The sequence below is a fragment of the Loxodonta africana genome, chromosome 10 (genome assembly GCF_030014295.1).
Source record: "Loxodonta africana isolate mLoxAfr1 chromosome 10, mLoxAfr1.hap2, whole genome shotgun sequence".
In the NCBI taxonomy this organism is placed as follows: Eukaryota; Metazoa; Chordata; class Mammalia; order Proboscidea; family Elephantidae; genus Loxodonta; species Loxodonta africana.
Window position 1 is genome coordinate 119373639 of NC_087351.1, and position 22653 is coordinate 119396291.

The window sequence follows — 22653 nt, forward strand, 5'->3', positions numbered from 1 at the left end:
CTGGCCTTTCAAGTCTGCAGCCACAGCCTTCACCACCCCTCCCTGGTCTCCCTGCCTCTCCAGTTGCCCCCCAGCTCCCGTGGTCCTGGAGGTCTGGGCACTGGTGTGGTCTGCTTCTACCCACAGGGCCTTAAGCAGTCACTGGGAGTGGGGAGGCTGTGGGGCAGGTGAGGGATGGGGCCAGAAGCCCCCCTCACATGCATTGTCAGGTAACAACCTTATCTCCCCTGAAGCAAGAAGGGCCTGGGTGCTTCTTGTAGGGTTGGCAATTGGGGCTGGGGCCTGGCCCTCCTCCCAGCACCCCAGTTGTCCCACCTTTCAGACTCCCCTGTGCCTGGCTCTCTACAAGGCATGAGTCTGCCCTGAGGTGAGCACAGGAAGGGAGCAAGTCCACCTTGGCGGGAAGAGTGAGTGGGAGGTGGAGACATGGAGAATGTGTGCATGTGTGTGTGTGTGTGCGCGTGTGCGCACGCGCGCGTTGGGGGTGACTGGTTTCCCCCAGTCTTCCGCGCTGAGGGTTCACCCCAATAAGCATCTCACAGTACCCCATCTAGGCTGCTCCTGGAAGGCTCAGGACGGCCTGCTCCCCACTCTTCCCATTGGTCTCTAATACACTCTGTCCCAGCACCGAGGGAGAGCTGCAGACCTGACACCTGCTCAGACTCAGGCCACTTGCTCACATCTGGCCCACCTGCACAGACCCTGGCCCTTGCACAGACCTGGGCACTGCACAATACCTGGGTGTAAGCAGACCTGAGTTGGAGTTGGGCTCCAGTAGTTCATAGCTGTGGAATCCTGGGTGTCTCTTATCTGACTCTCAGTTTCCTCTGTCAAAGGGAAGTGGGAGCACTCTGTGGGGAGAGGAGCCCTGGCTGCAGACTGGGACCTGACAGGCAAGGAGGAGGTGTGCTCTCTGCCTTTTGGCTCACACAAGACAGCCTCCTGCCTCAGGATGGACAAACAGGGGTGGAAGTTGGGGAGCCTGGGGAGGGCAGGGTGGGGAATCAGGAGTGGGTAAATGAACCCTGAGTCCCCAAACCCAAGCCTGCCCCCTTGATGGGCTGCAACAGATGCAGGCCTACCACATGCCCCTCCTCTGGGCTCAGGATAAGCCCTGGATGCCTGGATTTCTCCCTGCAGGCGATAGATAAAGGACCCCAGCCCCCCGGTGGGGCTAACAGAGGGCAAGCTCTCAGAAGCTGTGTGGAGGCCCCATGGCCTTCTTGCTCTGTCCCCTCGATGGCCTTCCCCTCGGCCGCGGCCTGGCCACGACTGAGGTCCTGTGGGGCCAACCTCAGTGAGCCCCGCGGCCGGCCCCTCCTCCACCTCCGGGGCCGCGGGCAGAGGGTCCCCAGGCTGCCTGCTGGCGATGAGTGGGGTCTGTGTGTCCGGGGTGGGCCGCATGGGTCTGAGCCAGGGGGTTGCGGCGGAATTTCAGGGAGTGTGTGGGACTGAAGGGCAGCGGGCAAGGCACTGGCAGAGGGTGAGGAAGGCGTGGAGCTGAGGCTTCAGGGGGCCTAGGGGTGCTGGGGGACCCTGGAGGTGTCCGGCCTCCCAGCACCACGGTCTTGGGCGCCGCCGCTGCGCAGTGCTGTCGCCGTGGAGACAGGCGCTGCGCAGGGCCCAGGATCGCTCCCCTCAGTCCCCCCACCCTGTCCCGGTCCCCGGGGCCGCTGCTGCGCGGCTCGGGGCGCGGGGCGGAGGGGCGGGGCGGAGGATGGGGGCGGGGCGGAGCGCAGCCGCGGGCGGGGCCGGAGCAACCTGAGCGAACCGAGCCCAGCGGCCGCGGCCCGTCGCAGAGGCGCTCGGCGGGGTGGCTGGGTCCGCGCAGCATCGGCCAGCGGCGGGGTAGGCGCGGAGCTGGGGCGCTGGGCCGGAGGCGCGGCCGGCCGGGCCTGGGCGAGCCCACCCCCACTCCCACCCCCGAGGTCGGGGGATGGGGAGGACCCGGCCCTGCCGGTAGGACCGGGCCCGGAGAGTGGCGGCGGTCAGGCCCTGCTGGGGACGCTCTGGTGGGGCGAGACGAGCAGGCTCGGAGAAGCTGAGCCCCTCCTGACCGCGGCCTCCGCCTTGCCAGCCTCTCCTTTCCCCGGCCCCTCTCCCCTCTGGGCATGGAGAAGGGCTCTAGGGATGATCCATGCGGGGCAGGGAGGGAAGGGGTAAGTGAAGGGCCTGGAGGCTCCGGAATCTTCAGGCAGTGGGGCCTGGGGCACTTGGGCGGGCACGGGAGACCGTGCCCGGTGGGCCTGGGGCCAGATCCCGAGGGGAGAGGCTGGCAGGCATGGGGGAGGGGTGGCCGGCCCAGGCGCTGGCTCTCCGGAGCGACCGGCTCCCTCTGCGAGCTCGCGGCGGGGATGGTGCCAAATCACCAGCGCAGAGAGCTCAGCGCGGGTTTGACGACTGACTGACAGACCGAGGGGAACGCGGATGGGCGGATGGGGTGGAAAGGGTTGGTAGAGCAGCTGCTGTTTGGCCTGGAAATTCCTCAGGCTGTGCCTGCAGCCAGAGAAGCCCCAGGTGGACCCTGGAGGTGGGCTTCCTGGGTCAGGAGTGTCTACCCAGGGGCATGAAAATAGGTGACTGTGTAGGTGGGGAGGGGGAAGAAGTGGAACCGTGGAGGCAGGGGACATGGACCATGGACTGCTGACCCACTTGAGAATTTGGACGCACAGAACAGCTGGGGGTCCTATGTGTGGTTGGGGGACTCCTGCAGGGTAGGTACTGGGTGGGGCAGGTTCTGAGTTCAAGGAGGGCACAGTCTGTACCTGTTGGATGTCTGGCCTGTGCTTTCTGGGGTCGGTGGGGCTGCAGTGTCACCAGCGTTGGCCTGAGTGCTTGACAGTCATGGATGACATTAAATTTTACATCCTTGTCTAGACAGGGCAGTAAATAGGGGCCAAAGGGCTTGGGGAGGTGGGGGGAGGGAAGGGCCGAGGCCTGGCTGGGTGTGAGCCTGCCAGTGACTTTGGGGTGGGTGAGGGTGTTGGTCTCCCAGACAGGGTCAGGTGTGCGGACTGGAACTCTGCTGTGGGGCAAAGGCAGATGAGGCAGCAATGACAACCAGGGCTGGCGTGAGAGAGGGCTGTGAGAGGTTGGGGAAGCCCAGAGCGAGCCACAGGGGGCGTTAGGGTGCACTGGCTCTGAAGGAGGCACCAAAGGCAATGGGGAGCCATGGTGGGGTCAGGGCAGTTGATGGTTCACTATGTGCCTGGATAGGAAGGGGCCAGGCCGGGTGGCCCAGAGCAAGAGAGAGGATGGGGCTGCAACGCAGGAGCAGGGAGGCCTGGACATGCGAGCAGACACCGGGACTTGAATGGCCCTCAGCCCTGGGGCAGAAAGTCTGCCCAGAACCCAATCTCCCAGCATTGGGGTCTCTTTGGGCCTCCGGCCTCCGCTGAGCTGGCCCTCCTGGCCAGTGACGCACTGGCTGGGAGAAAGGACTCCTGGAACCCAGGCTGGTAGCTGTCAGAGCCAGGAGGGACGGCGGCGTGGGCCCTGCAGTGACAAACCACCGGGGCTCCAGGGATGCGCGCGCGGCGGGTAGAAACCACTTCCGTTCCATTTCCTTCCTAACGGCGGGAATGAGGTCTCAGGTTCCTCAGGTAGGGCTGGAGCGCCCCCTGGAGGCCCCGCTTCCCGGCCTCCCCCCACCCCTCCAACTCTGGGCGTGCGGCTGGGAGAGGCCCGGCGCAGGATACATTGCCCGGGGAGGAAAGGCCGCCGCGTGCCCAGCCTCCCCAGCTCCCGAGGCCGCCCCGAACCGCGCACTGACCCTGTCCCCTCTGGTCATCCTCAGGTGCTGAGCTCGCCGGTTGGGAGCGGTGGCGTCCGCCGGGCAGCGGGATAGGCCCAGACCCGGGCAGCGCCAGGCCATGTCCGCGGGCTGAGCGCCGCCGAGCGCTGCCACCGCGCTCCAGGTCAGCCGCAGGACCTCGCCTCACCTCGCGTGGGTGCGGCGTGCGCCCAGGTCGGGGCCCGGGCGGCCGATCATGGTGCTGCCGCCCCCGGACCGGCGCCACGTGTGCCTGACCACGCTGGTGATCATGGGCAGCATGGCGGTCATGGACGCGTACCTGGTGGAGCAGAACCAGGGTCCGCGCAAGATCGGCGTGTGCATCATTGTGTTGGTGGGTGACGTGTGCTTCCTGCTGGTGCTGCGCTACGTGGCCGTGTGGGTGGGCGCCGAAGTGCGCACGGCCAAGCGTGGCTACGCCATGATCCTCTGGTTCTTGTACATCTTCGTGCTGGAGATCAAGCTCTACTTCATTTTCCAGAACTACAAAGCGGCGCGGCGCGGCGTGGCCGACCCGGTGACGCGCAAGGCGCTGACGCTGCTGCTGTCGGTGTGCGTGCCCGGCCTCTTCTTGCTGCTCGTGGCGCTCGACCGCATGGAGTACGTGCGCACCTTCCGCAAGCGCGAGGACCTGCGCGGCCGCCTCTTCTGGGTGGCACTCGACCTGCTGGACCTGCTGGACATGCAGGCCAACCTGTGGGAGCCGCCGCGCACAGGGCTACCGCTATGGGCCGAGGGCCTCACCTTCTTCTACTGCTACATGCTGCTGCTGGTACTGCCTTGTGTGGCGCTCAGCGAGGTCAGCATGCAGGGGGAGCACATCGCCCCGCAGAAGATGATGGTCTACCCGGTGCTCAGCCTCGCCACGGTCAACGTGGTCGCCGTCCTGGCGCGCGCCGCCAACATGGCGCTCTTCCGCGACAGCCGCGTCTCAGCCATCTTCGTCGGCAAGAACGTGGTGGCGCTCGCCACCAAGGCCTGCACCTTCCTTGAGTACCGACGCCAGGTGCGCGACTTCCCGCCGCCGGCGCTCGCCTTGGAGCTGCAGCCGCCGCCGCAGCGCAACTCGGTGCCGCCGCCGCCGCCCCTGCATGGCCCGCCCGGTCGACCCCACGGGCCTTCGCCCACGCGGGACGTCCTGGACACGTGACAGGGCCCGCGGGGCCCCCAGGGACGCCCCCGCGGTGGAAAGACGCGAGCCGTGGGCCACTCGGTTTGCATGGGATGGGGTGGGGCGGGCTTCCCGCGGGGCATGGCAATGAGCCCCATGCTAGGGGCCGCAGACGCTTCTTCATCTCAGGAATCCCTCAGACTGCGGCCCTTCAGGACCTCGCTTGCTCTTTCGCCCGCCCCAGGGTTTGGAGCAGTTTGTGGGTCTTGGCACGGAGCGGAGGCGGCTTGCTAGGCCATCTGGGTGGGAGGGGAGGGCAGTGTGGGCAGTGGTCTGGACCCCAGTGGAGACCTCTGTCCTGGTGTTTGGGCCCAAGGAGGCCTCTGTCATTTTAAAGACTCGCGTTTACAGTTTTGTAATCAAAGCGACACTGCTCTGCCTGTTTTGTGTCCTTGTCACCAACAAGGGTGTGTCAGCAGGGAGGTGGGTGACGCGGTGGGGGCTGGGCGGGTCCACTTCCTTGGCCTCCTCTCCTCCTGGGCCTGGTTCTTGGAAGCTCTGGGGTGGACCACCACTTTCCCCTCACTGTTCCCACCTCCAGACTTAGCTTTCCAGATACCTTGACCCATCTCGAGTACCCCCAGGTGTGTTCTGACCTCTTGTCTCAGGCCTGCACACCCCAGGCCCTGGCACCCTGGCCTTCCCCACCTGAGGACAGCCCCACTTGGCCTGTGGGCTCTGCCAGCCGAAGACAAGCCAAAGCTAGGTGGGCTCTGGGTCCAGCTTTGCTCCCAGGTGTATGTCGTAGCCTCAGGCCAGGAACACAAAGCCTGGCCTCCCGCCACCCCCCGGCTGCCATGCTGGCCCTGACCTGTCTTCTCATAGGGCATAAGCAGCCTGTGGGATCACGTCCTCACGGCACACGTTCTCTCTGGAGCACTCACTTCGTGCCAGGCATGCGTTCACTGTGTTTATCCTCACTTTCTGTGTGACGACACGCATTTTTAACAAGTGAACTAAGGCCAAGGTTTGGTTGTGTCTGTGACCACTCCCAGAAAGGACACTGGGCTGGCTGCCTCCCTCCAGCAGCAGTAGCTCAGGGCACGGCCCCACTCCCACCTAGCTCTGGGTGCACTGACTACCTCTTTTGGAAGACTACTGCGTTCTAGGCAGCCGGCCTCAGGAACCACTCTCCTCTGGAGCCTAGCGGCTACCACTGTGGCTATAACTCTGCTCTCCCTGGGGGCCGGAAGCCAGCGTCCACTGTCTAAACTTGCTGCTGGCCTCGCCCTCCCAGTCCTCACAGCTCTTCTGTGAGTGCCCAGTGTGGCTGCTCAGGGCCCTGGGCAGAGGGAGCTGGACGGGCACCTGCTTCTGGGAGTGCACATGTCGGGTCCATAGGTACCACCAGAGGAGAGGTGCAGAGTGGAGGGGCGGCCCTGGGGCGTGGAGAAGTGCAGCCGGTGGGAGTATGGAGAGTGTGAGAGGCTGTAGGGGGGCAGGGTGTGGTCTGGGGGCTCCTGAGGGACAGGGCTAGAACTAAAGCCACAGCACGGTGAGACCCAGCTGGTTGAGGCCCGAGGGGGAAGGGGCCTGAGACCATGTCTCCTCCTGCTGAAGTCCCTGCCCCATCTTGTACGTTGTGGGCTCCCAGCCCCAGCTCAGCCTGTATCTCAGTCCCGAAGAAAAGCCCTGGGTACCTTCTTGGCCCTGGGCATCTCACTGGTGAGTCTGTGAGAAGAAATGAGGGTTCTGCAACTGCAACATGGGAGAGGGAGGGTCTGCAGCTGGGGCCGGGGTTTCTGGACTTCCTTCGGTTCCCATCTGTCCTGACCCTTTCTGCCCAGTCCCCGGGGCTCGTCCAGGAGGGTCGCCTTCCTGGCTCATCAGGGACAGAGGGTCACTGATGGGGAGTGATGGCTGTGACGTCAGCTTTGGCTTGGCTTCTTTCACATCTGGCATCGGAAGCTGGGACCTCGCCATCCAGAGCTCAGCATGCTCCTGGGGCGAGGAGAAAGCCTAGGGTTCAAAACCACCCTTGCTCCCACCCCCTGGCCCCCCACCCCGTGCTGGCACACCCACCCCAGCTCTTGCTCAGGGGTATGCACCCTGGTAAACCTCCCCTTGGAGCTGCTCAGTACCTCCTCCTACCCCTTCCTTCTCACCTCCTTCCTGACCACCCCCCAGCACATCCCTCAATGGTGTCCTGGCTTCCCTCTTTTGCCAAAGGGGGAACCTGGCCCCACTCTGTCTTCACAAGTTTAATAGCCCATCTGTGTCACACCCTACAGGATCAGCGGCAGGAGTGGCTCTGAGGGCACAGGTCGGATTCTGAAAAAAGGCCAAAAAAGCCAAGCTGATCACCATCTAGCTTTTATTAGGGAACTTAAAGACAGAGATCAGTGCCAAGGGTCCTGTGAAGGACAGCGATGTGCCACAGACAGCCATGCCAAGTCACCCAGGTAGAGGTCGGTGCAGGGCAATGGGGTTTGGGTTTATATTCCTAGTGCTCAGATGCAAGGGTACATGTAGGGGGTCCAGGAAAAAACATGTCTAAGCTATGATGGATGGGGTTGACTTTTTTACTAGTTAATGGCTTCCAATTAATGTTACCGTGAAGTCAGATGTTTGGTGTGTGTTTTCTTGGCCTAGGTCACTGCTCGGTCAGGTACTCTGGTTCTTTCCCAGAGTCCTTTGCAGGCAGGACCCATCTTGTATGTTCATGGCCCTCACAAGCTGTGCCTTTCTGCCAACTCTTACAATCTCACATGCCTCCCTTTTCTGCAGTCTTTCCTGAGCCCACATGGGAAGTGGGTAATGTTATCGTTGTTAGGTGCTGTCAAGTCGGTTCCCACTCATAGCGACCCTTTGTACAACAGAACCATCAGTTCTTGATCATACGCTACCTCCTGAAATGGTTGAACGTCCACCGATTTTTTCTGGTACAGTGACTGTGTATTCCTTCCGTCTTCATTTGACATTTCCTGCGTCCTTCTGTATTTTTTCCCTCGTTGTTAGGTGCCATCGAGTCAGTTCTGACTCGTAGTGATCTTATGCACAACAGAACGAAACACTACCCAGTCTTGCGCCAGCCTCACAATCGTTGTTACGCTCGAGCCAACTGTTGCAGCCACTGTGTCTATGTCAATCCATCTCACTGGGGGTCTTCCTCTTTTTCGCTGACCCTTGACTTTACCAAGCATGATGTCTTTCTGCAGGGCCTAGTCCCTCCTGATAACATGTCCGTAGTGTGTGAGATGTAGTCCCGCCATCCTTGCTTCTAAAGAGCATTCCGGCTGTAGTTTCTCTGAAACAGATTTGTTCTTTCTTTTGGTGGTCCATGGTGTATTCAATAATCTTCACCAACACCACGATTCAAAGGTGACAATTCTTTGGTCTTTCTTATTCATTGTCCAACTTTCACGTGCATATGAGGCCATTGAAAACACCATGGCTGGGTGAGGCACACCTTAGACTTCAAGTTGACATCTTTGCTGTTTAACATTTTAAGGAGGTCTTTTGCAGCAGATTTGCCCAATGCAGTGAGTCGTTTGATTACGTGACGGCTGCTTCCACGGGTGTTAATTGTGGATTCAGGGTAAAATGAAATCCTGACAACTTCAATCTTTTCTCCGTTTATCATGATGTAGATTGTTGGTCCAGTTGTGAGAATTTTTGTTTTCTCTATGTTGAGGTATAATGGTTTTTGTAATGGCTGTGGTCTTTGATCTTCCGTAAGTCATTTAAGCCCACTTTCAGCAAGCAAGGTTGTGTCACTGGCATAACGCAGGTTGTTATTAAGTCTTCCTTTAATCCTGATGCCTTCTTTTTCTTCATATAGCTTCTCGAATTATTTGCTCAGCATACAGCTTAAATAACCCGCCCACTACCGTCGACAGCTTAAATAGGTACAGTAAGAGGACACAACCCTGACGCACACCTTTCCTGACATTAAACCACTCAGTGTCCCCTTGTTCTGTTCAAACGACTATCTCTTTGTCTATGTACAGGTTCCTCATGAGCGCGACTAAGTGTTCTGGAATTCCTGTTCCTCATAATGTTGTCCATAATTTATTATGAGCCACACAGTCAAATGTGTTTGCATAGTCAATAAAACACAGGTAAACATCCTTCTGGTATTCTCTGCTTTCAGCCAGGATCCATCTGACATCAGCAATGATATCCCTGGTTCTGTGTCCTCTTCTGAATCTGGCTTGAATTTCTGGCAGTTCCCTGTTCATATACTGCTGCAGCCACTTTTGAATGATCTTCAGCAAAATTTTGCTTGCATGTGATATTAATGATACTGTTCAATAATTTCTGCATTTGGTGGGATCACCTTTCTTGGAAATAGGCATAAATATAGATCTCTTCTGGTTGGTTGGCTTGGTAGCTGTTTTCCAAATTTCTTGGCATAGATAAGTGAGCACTTCCAGCACTGCATCAGTTTGTTGAAACATCTCAATTGGTATTCCATCAATTCCCAGAGCCTTGTTTTTTGCCAGTGCCTTCAGTGCAGCTTGGACTTCTTCCCTCAGTACCATTGGTTCCTGCTCATGTGGTACCTCCTGAAATGGTTGAAGGTCAAGCAATTCATTTTGGTGTAGTGTCTCTCTCTGTGTATTCCTCCCATCTTCTTCTTTGTATAATTTCTATTGTGCTTTAAGTGAAAGTTTGCAAATCAAGTCAGTCTCACACAAAAACCCATATATACCTTGCTACACACTCCCAGTTACTCTCCCCTCTGATGAGACAGCCCATTCTCTCCCTCCACTCTCTCTTTTCATGTCCATTTTGCCAGCTTCTAACCCCCTTCACCTTCTCATCTCCCCTCCAGGCAGGAGATGCCAACACAGTCTCAAGTGTCCACCTGATTCAAAAAGCTCACTCCTCACCAGCATCCCTCTCCAACCCAATGTCCAGTGCAATCCATGTCTGAAGAGTTGGCTTCGGGAATGGTTCCTGTCCTGAGCCAAGAGAAGGTCTGGGGGCCACGACCACCGGGGTCCTTCTAGTCTCAGTCAGACCATTAAGTCTGGTCTTATGAGAATTTGGGGTCTGCATCCCACTGCTCTCCTACTCCCTCAGGGGTTCTCTGTTGCGTTCCCTGTCAGGGCAGTCATCGGTTGTAGCCAGGCACCGTCTAGTTCTTCTGGTCTCAGGATAATGTAGTCTCTGGTTCATGTGGCCCTTTCTGTCTCTTGGGCTCATAATTGCCTTGTGTCCTTGGTGTTCTTCATTCTCCTTTGATCCAGGTGGGTTGAGACCAATTGATGCATCTTAGATGGCTGCTTGCTAGCGTTTAAGACCCCAGACGCCACTCTTCAAAGTGGGATGCAGAATGTTTTCTTTATAGATTTTATTATGCCAATTGACATAGAAGTCCCCTGAAACCATGGTCCCCAGACCCCTGCCCCTGCTACACTGGCCTTTGAAGCATTCAGCTTATTCAGGAAACTTCTTTGATTTTGGTTTAGTCCAATTGTGCTGACCTCCCCTGTATTGTGTGCTGTCTTTCCCTTCACCTAAAGTCGTTCTTATCTACTATCTAATTAGTGAATACCCCTCTCCCACCTTCCTTCCCTCCCCCTTCGCGTAACCACAAAAGAATGTTTTCTTCTCAGTTTAAACTATTTCTCAAGTTCTTATAATAGTGATCTTATAAAATATTTGTCCTTTTGGAACTGACTAATTTCACTCAGCATAATGCCTTCCAGGTTCCTCCATGCTATGAAATGTTTCACAGATTCATCACTGTTCTTTATCGATGCGTAGTATTCCATTGTGTGAATATGCCATAATTTATTTATCCGTTCATCCATTGATGGGCACCTTGGTTTCTTCCAGCTTTTTGCTATTGTAAACAGTGCTGCAGTGAACATGGGTGTGCATATATCTGTTCGTGTAAAGGCTCTTATTTCTCTAGGATATATTCCAAGGAGTGGGATTGCTGGATTGTATGGTAGTTCTATTTCTAGCTTTTTGAACTACCAAATCGATTTCCAAAGTGGTTGTACCTCCCATCTTCTTTTGATGCTTCCCGAGTGGTTTAATATTTTCCCCTTAGAATCCTTCAATATTACAACTCAAGGCTTGAATTTTTCTTCAGTTCCTTCAGCTTGAGAAGTGCCTAGCATGTTCTTCCCTTTTGGTTTTCCATCTTCGGGTCTTTGCACATGTCATTATAATACTTCACTTTGTCTTCTGCATCCCCACTTTGAAATCTTCTGTTCAACTCTTTTACTTCATCATTTCTTCCTTTTGCTTTAGCTGCTCTACGTTCAAGGACAAGTTTTAAAGTCTCTTCTGACATCCATTTTGGTCTTTTCTTTCTTTCCTGTCTTTTTAATGACTTCTTGCTTTCTTCATGTATGATGTCGTTTCACAACTCGTCTGTTCTTTGGTCATTAGTGTTCAACCCTTCAAATCTATTCTTGAGATGGTCCTTAAATTCAGGTGGGATATACTCAGGGTCGTGCTTTGTCTGTCGTCGACTTGTTGTAATTTTCTTCAGTTTCAACTTGCGTATGAGCAATTGATGATCTGTTCCACAGTCAGCCCCTGGCCTTGTTCTGACTGATGATATTGAGCATTTCCATCGTCTCTCCCACAGATGTAGTTGATTTGATTCCTGTGTGTTCATTCCATCTGGTGAGGTCCCAGTATATAGTCGCTGTTCATGTTGGTGAAAAGGTATTTGCAATGAAGAGGTTGTTGGTTTTGCAAAATTCTGTCCTTCGATCTCTAGCATCGTTTCTATCATCAAGGCCATATTTTCCAACTACTGATCCTTCTTTGTTTCCAACTTCTGCATTCCAATCACCAGTAATTATCAATGCATATTGATTGCATGTTCAATCAATTTCAGACTGCAAAAGTTGGTAAAAATCTTCAATTTCTTCATCTTTGGCCTTAGTGTTTGGTGCATAAATTTGAATAACAGTCGTATTAACTGGTCTTCCTGTAGGCATATGGATATTTTCCTGTCACTGACAATGTTGTATTCCAGGATAGATCTTGAAATCCTCTTTTTGACAATGAATGCAATGCCATTCCTCTTCAAGATGTTATTCCCAGCATAGTAGACAATATGATTTTTCGATTCAGAATGGCCTATACCAGTCTATTTCAGCTCACTAATGCCTAGAATATCAATGTTTATGCAAAATTATTCATTTTTGATGACTTCCAATTTTCCTGGGTTCATAATGTTCTGATTATTAATGGATGTTTGCCGCTATTCCTTCTCATTTTGAGTTGTGCCACATCAGCAAATGAAGATCCCAGAAGCTTGACTCCATCCACGTCATTAAGGTCAACTCTACTCTGAGGAGGCAGCTCTGCCCCCGTTGTATTTTGAAAAGCTTCCAAACCGAGGGGCTCATTTTCTGGCTAGTATTTGAAAACCGGTGGCATAGCTTCCAGCATCACAGCAACATGCAAGCTGTCACAGTACAACAGACTGACAGACGTGTGGGTAATGTTATCAGGGCCTTAAGTCCCAATTTTGGAAAATACTGTAAGCAAAACCCACCCCAACAGTAAAGGCAAATAACAACAAAACATTCCACCAATATTTATACATAATAATCTAAAAAGTAATTTTTCCATCAAGCTTCCCGTCCAGAGAACCACCCTGTGATCTCAACCCACTGTCAGGTGCTCAGTTCTATCTAGGTTTGTTTGTGAATGTATAAGGCAGTGATTTACTGGTGCTTCATTATCAGTTTCAAGTAAAGCGCAGGGGCCCTCTTGCACTGCAGTGCTCCTGTACAAAGCCATCTTGTTTTCCAGCACCACCTTCCTCATGGCTGCAGTGTCTTCATTCAGGCCAGGCAGTGCATGCTCGGTGTCGTTCAAGGCCAAAGGGATACATTTCCTAAAATCTCAGTCTTAGCCATAGTATTACTAATATTAAGGGTGAGTAATTATCCTTTAGCAGGAAGAAAGACATTTATTATGTACTGTCTTAGTTATCTAGTGCTGCTATAACAGAAATACCACAAGTGGAAGCTTTAACAAACAAATTTATTCTCTCGTAGTTTAGGAGGCTAGAAGTCCAATTTCAGGGCATCAGCTCTAGGGAAAGGGTTTCTCTCTCAGTTCTGGGGGAAGGTCCTTGTCATCAATATTCCTCTGGTCTAGGAGCTTCTCAGCACAGGAACCTCGGGTCCAAAATACTTGCTGTGCTCCCGGTGCTACTTTCTTGGTGGTATGGGGTCCCCATGCCTCTCTGCTTCCTTTTCTCTTTTGTTTCTCAGAAGAGATTGATTTAAGACACAACCTAATCTTGTAGATTGAGTCCTGCCTCATTAACATAACCGCCGCTAATCCTACCTCATTAACATCATAGAGGTAGGATTTTCAACACAGGAAAATCACATCAGATGACAAAACGGTGGACGATCACACAATATTGGGAATTATGGACTAGCCAAGTTGACATACTTTTTTGGGGGACACAATTCAATCCATAACAGGTACATAAGTATGACATTCATTATTTTCTATTAAAATTTGTTGTTGTTAGGTGCCATCTAGTCGGTCCTGACTCATAGTGACTGCGATGGTTAAGATTGCGTGTCAACTTGGCTGGGCCATGATTCTCAGTGGTTTGGCAGTTATGATGTAGTTTGGCAGTCATATGATGTTGTGATTACTTCCATGATGAGATTTGATATAATGTGATCACTTCCATGATGGGATCTGCTATGAGTAGCCAATCAGTTGAAAAGGAGTTGCTTTGGGTGTGTGGCCTGCATCCAATATAAGTGGACATTTGTCAAGGCTCCTGGGCTTTTGCTCACTCTGGATCCTGCAGCAGGCTCCTGTGCATCTGACTTCTGGTTCTTGGAACTACAGATAGCAGCTTACTTGAGGTCTTGTCTGCCAATTTTCGGATTTGTCCATCTTCCCAGCCTGTGAAAAAGAGCACTGCTCTCTGACCTGCTGATCTTGGATTTGCCAGCTCCGGTGGCTATGTGAATCAGGTCAGGAGAGGCCTCTATCCTGACCCACAGACTTCGGTTCTTCCAGCCTCTACAGCTCTGTAAGCCATTTGCTTAATACAAGTCTCTCTATATACACTCACTGGTTTTGATTCTCTAGAGAACCCAGCCTAAGACATTTGGTATCAAGAGTGGTTCTAGAGAAACAAAATTTTAACAGTGAGTTTTCTAAATTGGTTCTCAAGTCTGGTTAGTCTCTTAAAGATGTTGATGACTCCTAGCGACCCAGTGCAGAACAGAATGAAACATCTTCACAGTTGTTATGCTTTAGCCCATTGTTGCAGCCATGTGTCAGTCCATCTTGTTGAGGGTCTTCCTCTTTTTCGCTGACCCTGTACTTGCCTTCTCCAGGGACTGATCCCTCCTGATAACATGTCCAAAGTACATGAGATGAAATACCATCCTTGCTTCTAAATAGCATTTTGATTGTACTTCTTCCAAGACAGATTTGTTTGTTCTTCTGGCAGTCCATGGTATAGTCAATATTCTTTGCCAACACCGTAATTCAAATGCATCAATTCTTCTTTAGTCTTCATTATTCATTGTCCAGCTTTCACATGCGTATGAAGCCATTGAAAACACCATGGCTTGGTTGAGGTGCACCTTAGTCTTCAAGTTGACTTCTTTGCTTTTTAATACTTTAAAGAGGTCTTTTGTAGCTGACTTACCCAATGCAATGAGTTGTTTGATTTCACCGCTGCTTCCATGGGCATTGAGTATAGATTCAAATAAAATGAAATCTTTGACAACTTCAATCTTTTATCCATTTACCATGATGTTGCTTATTGGTTCAGTTGTGAGGATTTTTTGTTTTCTTTATGTTGAGGTGTAATGGTCTTTGTAATGGCTATGGTCTTTGATCTTCATCAGTAAGTGCTTCAAGTCCTCTTTACTTTCAGCAAGCAAGGTTGTGTCATCTGCGTGACGCAGGTTGTTAATGAGTCCTCCAATCTTGATGCCCTGTTCTTCTTCATATAGTCCAGCTTCTCGTATTATTTGCCCAACATACAGATTGAATAGGTATGGTGAAAGGATACGACCCTGATGCACACCTTTTCTGACTTTAAACCACTCAGTATTCCCTTGTTCTGTTCGAATAACTGCCTCTTGATCCATGCGCAGGTTCCTCATGAACACAATTACATGTTCTGGAATTTCCATTCTTCACAATGTTATCCATAGTTTGCATAGTCAGTAAAACACAGGTAAGCATCTTTCTGGTATTCTCTGCTTTCAGCCAGGATCCACTTGACATCAGCAATGATAGCCCAGGTTCCATGTCCTCTTCTGAATCCAGCTTGAATTATGTCATGACCTGGGGGTGACTCACTACCTAATTGTTCAAATGAGTATCTCCCTCCCATCAAATCCAAAACCAAACCCACTGCTGTTGAGTCGATTCCAATTCATAGCTACCCTATAGGACACAGTAGAACTGCCCCATAGGGTTTCCAAGGCTGTAAATCTTTACAGAAGCAGACTGCCACATCTTTCTCCCAAGAAGTGGCTGGAGGATTCAAACTGCAAATCTGCAGACCTTTCAGTTAGCTGCTGAACACTTAACCACTTTGCCATCCGGGCTTCTTCTCCCTGCCATAGCAGGAACTTTATTTAACGCTATCATACCTTTGGACAAAACAATCACTCAATGGTGCAAGGTAGGCAAGCCAGTCAGTGTTTTTATTTGTCCCTTAGGGAGACTATTTTTTCTTCCAGATAATCCTGTTACCTGAGTATATAAAGTAGGTGAAAGTGCTCATCTATACCTTCTGTTTAAACCCTTGTAAAGTGAGACTGTTGATTACTGTTGATTTCTTTGTTGTTGTTGTTAGGTGCTGTTGAGTCAGTTCCGACTCATAACGACTGTTTTTACAACAGAATGAAGCGATGCCTGGTCCTGCACTATCCTCACAATCATTGATATGCTTGAGCCCATTGTTGCAGCCACTGTGTCAATCCATCTTGTTGAGGGTCTTCCTCTTTTTTGCTGACCCTCTACTTTACCAAGCATCTTGTCCTTCTCCAGGGACTGATCCTTCCTGGTAACATGTCCAAAGTATGTAAGATGTAGTCTCACCATCCTTGCTTCTAAGGAGCATTTTGTTTGTACTTCTTCCAAGACAAATTTGTTTGTTCTTTTGGCTGTCCATGATATATTCAATATTCTTGGCCAACACCACAATTCAGAGTTAGTTCTTCTCTGGTCTTCCTTATTCATCGTCCAGCTTTCACATACATAGGAGGTGATTGAAAACACCATGGCTTGGGTCAGGCCCACCTTAGTCCTCAAGGTGACATCTTTGCTTTTCAACACTTTAAAGAGGTCTTTTGCAGCAGATGTGCCTAATGCAACACGTCTTTTGATTTCTTGAATTCTACTTCTGTGGGTGTTGATTGTGGATCCAAGTAAGATGAAACTCTTGTCAACTTCAAACTTTTCTCCGTTTATCATGGTGTTGCTTATTGGTCCAGTTCTGAGGATTTTTCTTTCTTTTTTTTTTTTTAAATAATTTTCGTTGTGCTTTAAGTGAAAGTTTACAAATGAAGTCAGTCTCTCACACGCAAACTTGTATACACCTTACTACATACTCCCATTTACTCTCCCCCTAATGAGTCAGCCCGCTCCCTCCTTCCAGTCTCTCCTTTTGTGACCATTTTGCCAGTTTCTAACCCCCTCTACCCTCCCATCTCCTCCCCAGACAGGAGCTGCCAACACAGTCTCAAGTGTCCACCTGATACAAGTAGGTCACTCTTCATTAGCATCTCTCTCCAACCCATTGTCCAGTCCGTTCCATGTCTGATGAGTTGTCTTCAGGAATGGCTCCTATCCTGGGCCAACAGAAGGTTTGGGGACCGTGACCGCCGGGAGGATTTTTCTTTTCTCAATGTTGAGGTGTAATTCATACAGAAGGCTGTGGTCTTTGCTCTTCATCAGTAAGTGCTTCAGTCCTCTTCACTTTCAGCAAACAAGGTTGTGTCAACTGCATATCACAGATTGCTGATGAGTCGTCCTCCAATCCTGATGCTGCATTCTTCTTCTCATAGTCCAGCTTCTTGTGTTATTTGCTCAGCATACAGATTGAATAGGTATGGTAAAAGGATACAACCCCAATGCACACCTTTCCTGATTTTAAACCATACAGTATCCCCTTGTTCTGTTCAAAGGACTGTCTCTTGAATTATGTACAGGTCCCTCATGAGCACAATTAAGTGTTCTGGAATTCCCATTCTTCGCAGTGTTATCCATAGTTTGTTATCATCCACACAGTCGAATGCCTCTGCATAGTCAATAAACTACAGGTAAACATCTTTCTGGTATTCTCTGCTTTCAGCCAGGATCCATCTGACATCATCAATGATATCCCTGGTTCTGTGTCCTCTTCTGAATCTGGCTTGAATTTCTGGCAGTTCCCAGTTGATGAATTACTGCAGCCACTTCTGAATTATCTTCAGCAAAGTTTTACTTGCATGTGATATTCAATAATGTCTGTTAGTTTCTTTAAGAGTGCTATACATGGGTATTTGTTTTTCCAAATCTAAAAAGGAGGCCGTCTGATTGGCTCTTATAGTAGGGAAAGCTTGGAGTACCCCACTGTAGGTATCCACACATGTGAGCCTGTGTAAATCTGATAGATCCCAAGTATTCCTGTAACTCTTCAGAGAGGAAGCTAGAGGACAGTTTACCATGTTGTTGCAAATAGGCAAGCCACCTTACCAAGGTGCTGCTGAGTGTGGCCTGGCAAGGAGACTCTCTACCCAACCTGTGATAGGGTATCCTGTTCTAACTTCCGCTTCTGCTTCTCTGCTGAGGGCTTCTGTTTGCAATAATACATTGTACACGACCAAGAATAGTTTTTCTATCAAGGTGTAGCATGTCGCTGCACCATTGAATAGCTGCGACCAGAGCCCTATAGCTGCCCCTGTTTACTTGTCCCCTGCCGCAAGGCCCAACCCATGTCATCCTCCGCAACAGTGATTTCTAATTCAAAAGGCACCCCTTCCTCTAAGGCCTCTAATGCCTGGGCTTGTTGCGCTAGTGCTTTGGCTTGAGTGTGAGGTTTCCCAGTCCCAGGTAGTTCCCTTTTTCATCAGTCTATAGAGTGATTGAAGGCGCTGAACCAAGTGTGGGAGACAGGCTTCCCAACATCCTGATAACCCCACAAGAGCTTGTACTTCTTTAACACTCTAGGGATGGGGAAAGGCAGTGATTTTATCTGTAACACGGCAGGCAGGACTCAAATCTCACCCGACCAGATGACTCCTAGAAATTTGACTGTGAGCCCCAGTCCCTGTATTTTTTGTGGGTTTATAGCCCATCCTCATTGTTGGAGGTGTTCTACTACTAGATTGGTTGCCATTTGCAAAAGACTCAAATCGTTAGAGGTTAACATGATACCATCTACATAATGTTCCATGTGTACCCCCTCTGAGAAGGGGATAGCAGCTAAATCTTGAGCTACCGTGCCATGACAAATTGTAGGGCTATGCAAATATCTTTGGGGTGGTACTTGGAAAGTCCATTGCCTTTTCTTCCACTTGAAGGCAAACATGTCCCTCACAGTCTGGCTGAGGGGAATACTGAAAATGGCATTTGCTGAATCTGAAACAGTATGATAGTCTCTTGAATAGGTAGTCAGCTGCTCCAGAATAGTTAGATACAGCTGTATGTATAGGAGGAGTTTCTGGTAATTTACTTTCATTTTCCACATACCTTCCAGCTTAGAAACAGGCCACAATGGGCCATTGTAAGGGCTTTGGGCCTGAGTAATAATTTACATTTTTTCCAAATCCATTATAGTTTGGAGATTTTCTACCACTTAGTCCAACCCTCAAGAACTGGTTTTATACTCTTAGCCCACAAGCCAAGCAGAACACTCTCTTGTTTTTTTTGGAGGCTCTGGGCAAGGTGTCAATGCCCAGTATATTTTCAGGAATAGGAGAAATATAAACTCAAAAGGTGACCTGCAATTTTATGTGGATTACCAAGAATCAAAGTACCTTCAGTTCCAACGTCAGCCAACCTCCCCGGCCCCACGAATGGCCTTACATTGCGCCGAACCTTGGCCAGGTTTTCACGGGACAGGGGAGAGGACAAAGGAACTTTCTTCCTGGCTGCTCCTCCAGCCCCTTTTTCTCTTCTAAGGGAAGAACTGAAGGTTCTCCTTGTTCGCAATTATTTTTCTTTTGTTGTGTTTTTCCAGTGAAGTCAGTAACCAACATAAAAGCAGTTCTAATATTCCTTGGTAGTCTTAGCTCTTCTTCAAGTTTTCTAATCTTTGCTTCTGTTTCTAACTGCTCTGCCCCACTACCCAGAATAACAGCCATTCCAGGCTGGCTACTGCATGGCAGCCATCCTTACTCAGGTTGATCAGCTTTAATTTTTCTATAATTTCTGCCAGTCCTGTGGGAGTTTTGGGGCTGTCCCCATACTCCCTCAGGGGTCTGCAGACATCAAGCAGACTTACTACAGGCCCTCCACATTGAAGCCTGGGGCCAACCAGGGGTTTCCCCCTAGGAATCTTCTCTTAGCCCATTTTTCCGGAATCCTGCTCACAGCACCATTTGTTGCACCTCACAGGACCAGTGACAGGAGACTTTCCAGGGGGCACAGATCCGATTCCAAAAAGAGAGGCAGAAAAAGCCGGGTTGATCAGATCTAGCTTTTATTAGGGAACTTATAGACAGAGGTCAGCACCAAGATTCCTGTGATGGACAGTGTTGCTGAGTCACCTGGTTAGGGGTCCGTGCAGGACAGCGTGGGTGTGGGTTTGTATATCTAGTGCTTAGGTGCAAGAGTACATGTAGGGGACCAGGAAAAAACATGTCTAATCTACTATGGATGGGGTTGTTTTTGTACTAGTTAATGGGTTCCAATTGATGTTACCACGAAGTCAGATGTTTGGTGTGTGTTTTCTTGGCCCAGGTCACTGCTCGGTCAGGGACTCTGCTTCTTCCCCAGAGTTCTTTGCACGCAGGACCCATCTTGTATGTTCGTGGCCCTCACAATCTGCCCCTCCTGACTGCGTTTCTGAGAGCATCTGCATGGATGCCCTGTTCTCCACCCCCACATCTCTCTGGTGTGAACTGCTGCTCCAGCCTCAGACCTTGGTGGGCTGGGAACCCAGGGGCCATTGTCAGGCTTGTGCCTGAGGTTTTTGCCCTCTGGAGTCTCCCTTGGGAATAGGGTAGAGACTCCAGCCTAGCCATCCCAGGGGACCTTCCTTCCAGGCCCAGGAAAGGGGTTTGGCTTTGGGCTCTGGAGCAGTGGAAGCCCCGGGAGGGTTGGGACTGATGTGGTTTGAGTAACACTGGAGAAGGTCATTCCAACCTTTACAGGAACCAATGTGAGAGGAACCAGCATGGCTGTGGGGGACCAGTGGGACCAGAAGGGATGCCGCTGTACCATCCAGGTGAGAGTGGAGAGAGGTGGATGGCTTCTGAAGTGTCTTTGTAATGTGTGTCTTCTCCAACACACACCCTAAATGTTCTCTCTGACAGCAACTACAAATGCTCTTCCTCTGACCCTGACCGCCAGAGCTAGGTCAGAGCTCACGTTAAAGTTCTCCAGGTTGCCAAGACTGTCCAAGACCTCAGGTGCCAGCTGAAAGCTCGGGGGTCCCCAAAACATCTTCAGTTCTGACCTGCTGGCTACAAATTTGGGGGTTCCCACTGCTTCCTCAGGTTTGATAGTTTGCTAGAATGACACACTTGGGAAAGTACAATTACTGTTTTATTGTAGCAAAAAAGATACAAATGAAGAAACATGGTAGGAGGTCTGGGAGGGTTGCCAGTGTGGCACTCCCATGTCTCAAGGGGTGTGTCACCGTCCTGAGCACGGATGTCTTTCACTAACCAGGAAGCTCTGTATCCAGAGTGTTCACTGGAGTTTCCTTATGTAGGCATTACAGAGGTCAGGCTGGAGGCTGGAAAGGAGCAGGGGAGGAAGATGGGCGGGTGGCTCAGAAGGAGGAGGATGGGTGGTGGTCAGCTGTGCTGAAGGCCTGTGAGATGCTGAGTGAGATGTGGTCTGAGGAGTACTCACTGAGTCAGCATCGGTAACCTTGACAAGAACAGTTTCAGTCACTTGTGATGGAAGCTCCACTTGAAGGTGTTGAAGGGTGAGTGGGAAGGTGGAATGAAGGCATGGAGTGCAGCCAAGTCCTTAGAAAAGACGGGGTGAGAGAAGTGGGGAGAGGAATTGGGCAGCTTCCGTCATGGTCCTGACAAAGGGGCTGTTTCCAAGTGCAGTACCCCCTCCCATGGGTCTAGCCCACTGCTGACATCATCAGGGGCCTTTCCACCCTGGCCGCCCCCTCCTCCCAGGCAGTTCAGGTGCTTCCTTCTCCCATGGTCCCTCCCTACAGACCTCTGCAGACAAGAGAGTCAATCAAGGGTCAGAAAAAAAACTCCATCTCTAAATACACTAACAGCTGCCAGACACCATCCATGGTGGTGGGATCTGCAGTTCTCCCAGCTTGAACCGTACTGGCGAGAGTGACCCACTTCCAGACCCCCATGGAGCTTGCCTTGTCAAGATCTGAGGCAATAACCAAAGACCACGGTGTGTCTGAGTGTGAAGAACAGATTGCAACCATGAGGACGTTTGTCATCTCAATTAGGGAGAAGTTTGAGGCAAGCCCTTTTAGGTTTGCATCAGCAGCTCTGCTATGTCATGGAAGATTCAGGGTCTTTCCGTCTTTCTTTTCCGCCATCTTGGTGGGTTGGTGACATCTCTCCACAGGGTTTCAAGGGGGCCAACAGCACCAAGCATCACCTCCTCTCAAAAACAGCATCCAAATGCAGGAAGGAAAGGGGCAAAATCCTTGTGATTCTCTCTACTATTGGTAGGAAAATCTTTCTTAGAAGTCCTTGGCCTGTGTCTTCTCAGGCTCCATGGTCCGAAACCATTTCTCATGACAACCCCTGTACCAATTTCTGGCAACGGGACATGGGGTTACCATGACTAGTCAGGTCAGGAATTTGATTTCACCTTACTTGAAAGCAAACGAATGAGCTTACCAGACACAGACTCCTGGGTCAGAGACAGAAGGCGTTTTTACTCACAGCAGCAGGCATCAACCACATCAGCATGCAAGCCCCTGAGGGAAATGTAGAGGGCCCAGCTGGGTCCTGCAGATACAAGTCGGCTGTATTACACAGCTGGTGGAAGCCCACCCTCCGTCTGACGTTTCTCAGGAGGCTCCAACGTGGCATCAGACATTTTGCAGGCACCAAATACTTCACAAATTTGTCTCAGTTCATCTTCTGCAGAAGTGTTGGGCTTTTGAACTGCCTTTGGCCATACAAAGATTAGGATCAGGATCAATTGCTTATTCTTCTACATAAAGTCAGCCCATATTTAAGTCCCTAAACAAAGAACAGTGCATCCAATTTCCAACTCTGTATCATGATGCTAATCATTTCTCTCCCTAGGTGATTCGGTCCAAAAACTTCAATCCACCCTTGAGTCCTTGGGGAACACCATGCACTGCTCACCTGAGGGCCCACCCTGGCCAAAGACCCACCCCTCCCGTCTTGGTGAAGAGTGAGGGACCTACCATGTATCCCTCATCCCTTCTCCTGGATGGTGGGGGTCTGGCCAGACCTGCCTTCACCTGCTTGTGGGAGACAAGTCAGAGTCAGCCCACTCTCCTGCAGACAGAAAATGGATCACTCAAAAAGATTAAAAAACATTGAAATTTCTCACCCATCATCCTCCATTCAAAATCACACTTAACTTC

General features: G+C 51.0%; 1 protein-coding gene across 1 annotated transcript; it reads left to right on the forward strand.

The window, feature by feature from the left end:
* The first annotated feature begins 3989 nt into the window (after nucleotides 1–3989).
* Nucleotides 3990–4943, forward strand: TMEM121 (transmembrane protein 121). The gene has a single exon (XM_010588881.3). The coding sequence runs from the start codon at nucleotides 3990–3992 to the stop codon at nucleotides 4941–4943; it is 954 nt and encodes a 317-aa protein (XP_010587183.2).
* The last annotated feature ends 17710 nt before the right edge of the window (nucleotides 4944–22653 follow it).

Excerpts from the sequence above, each read along its gene's own strand:
- TMEM121 (XM_010588881.3), top strand. The coding sequence starts at position 3,990 with ATGGTGCTGCCGCCCCCGGACCGGCGCCACGTGTGCCTGACCACGCTG.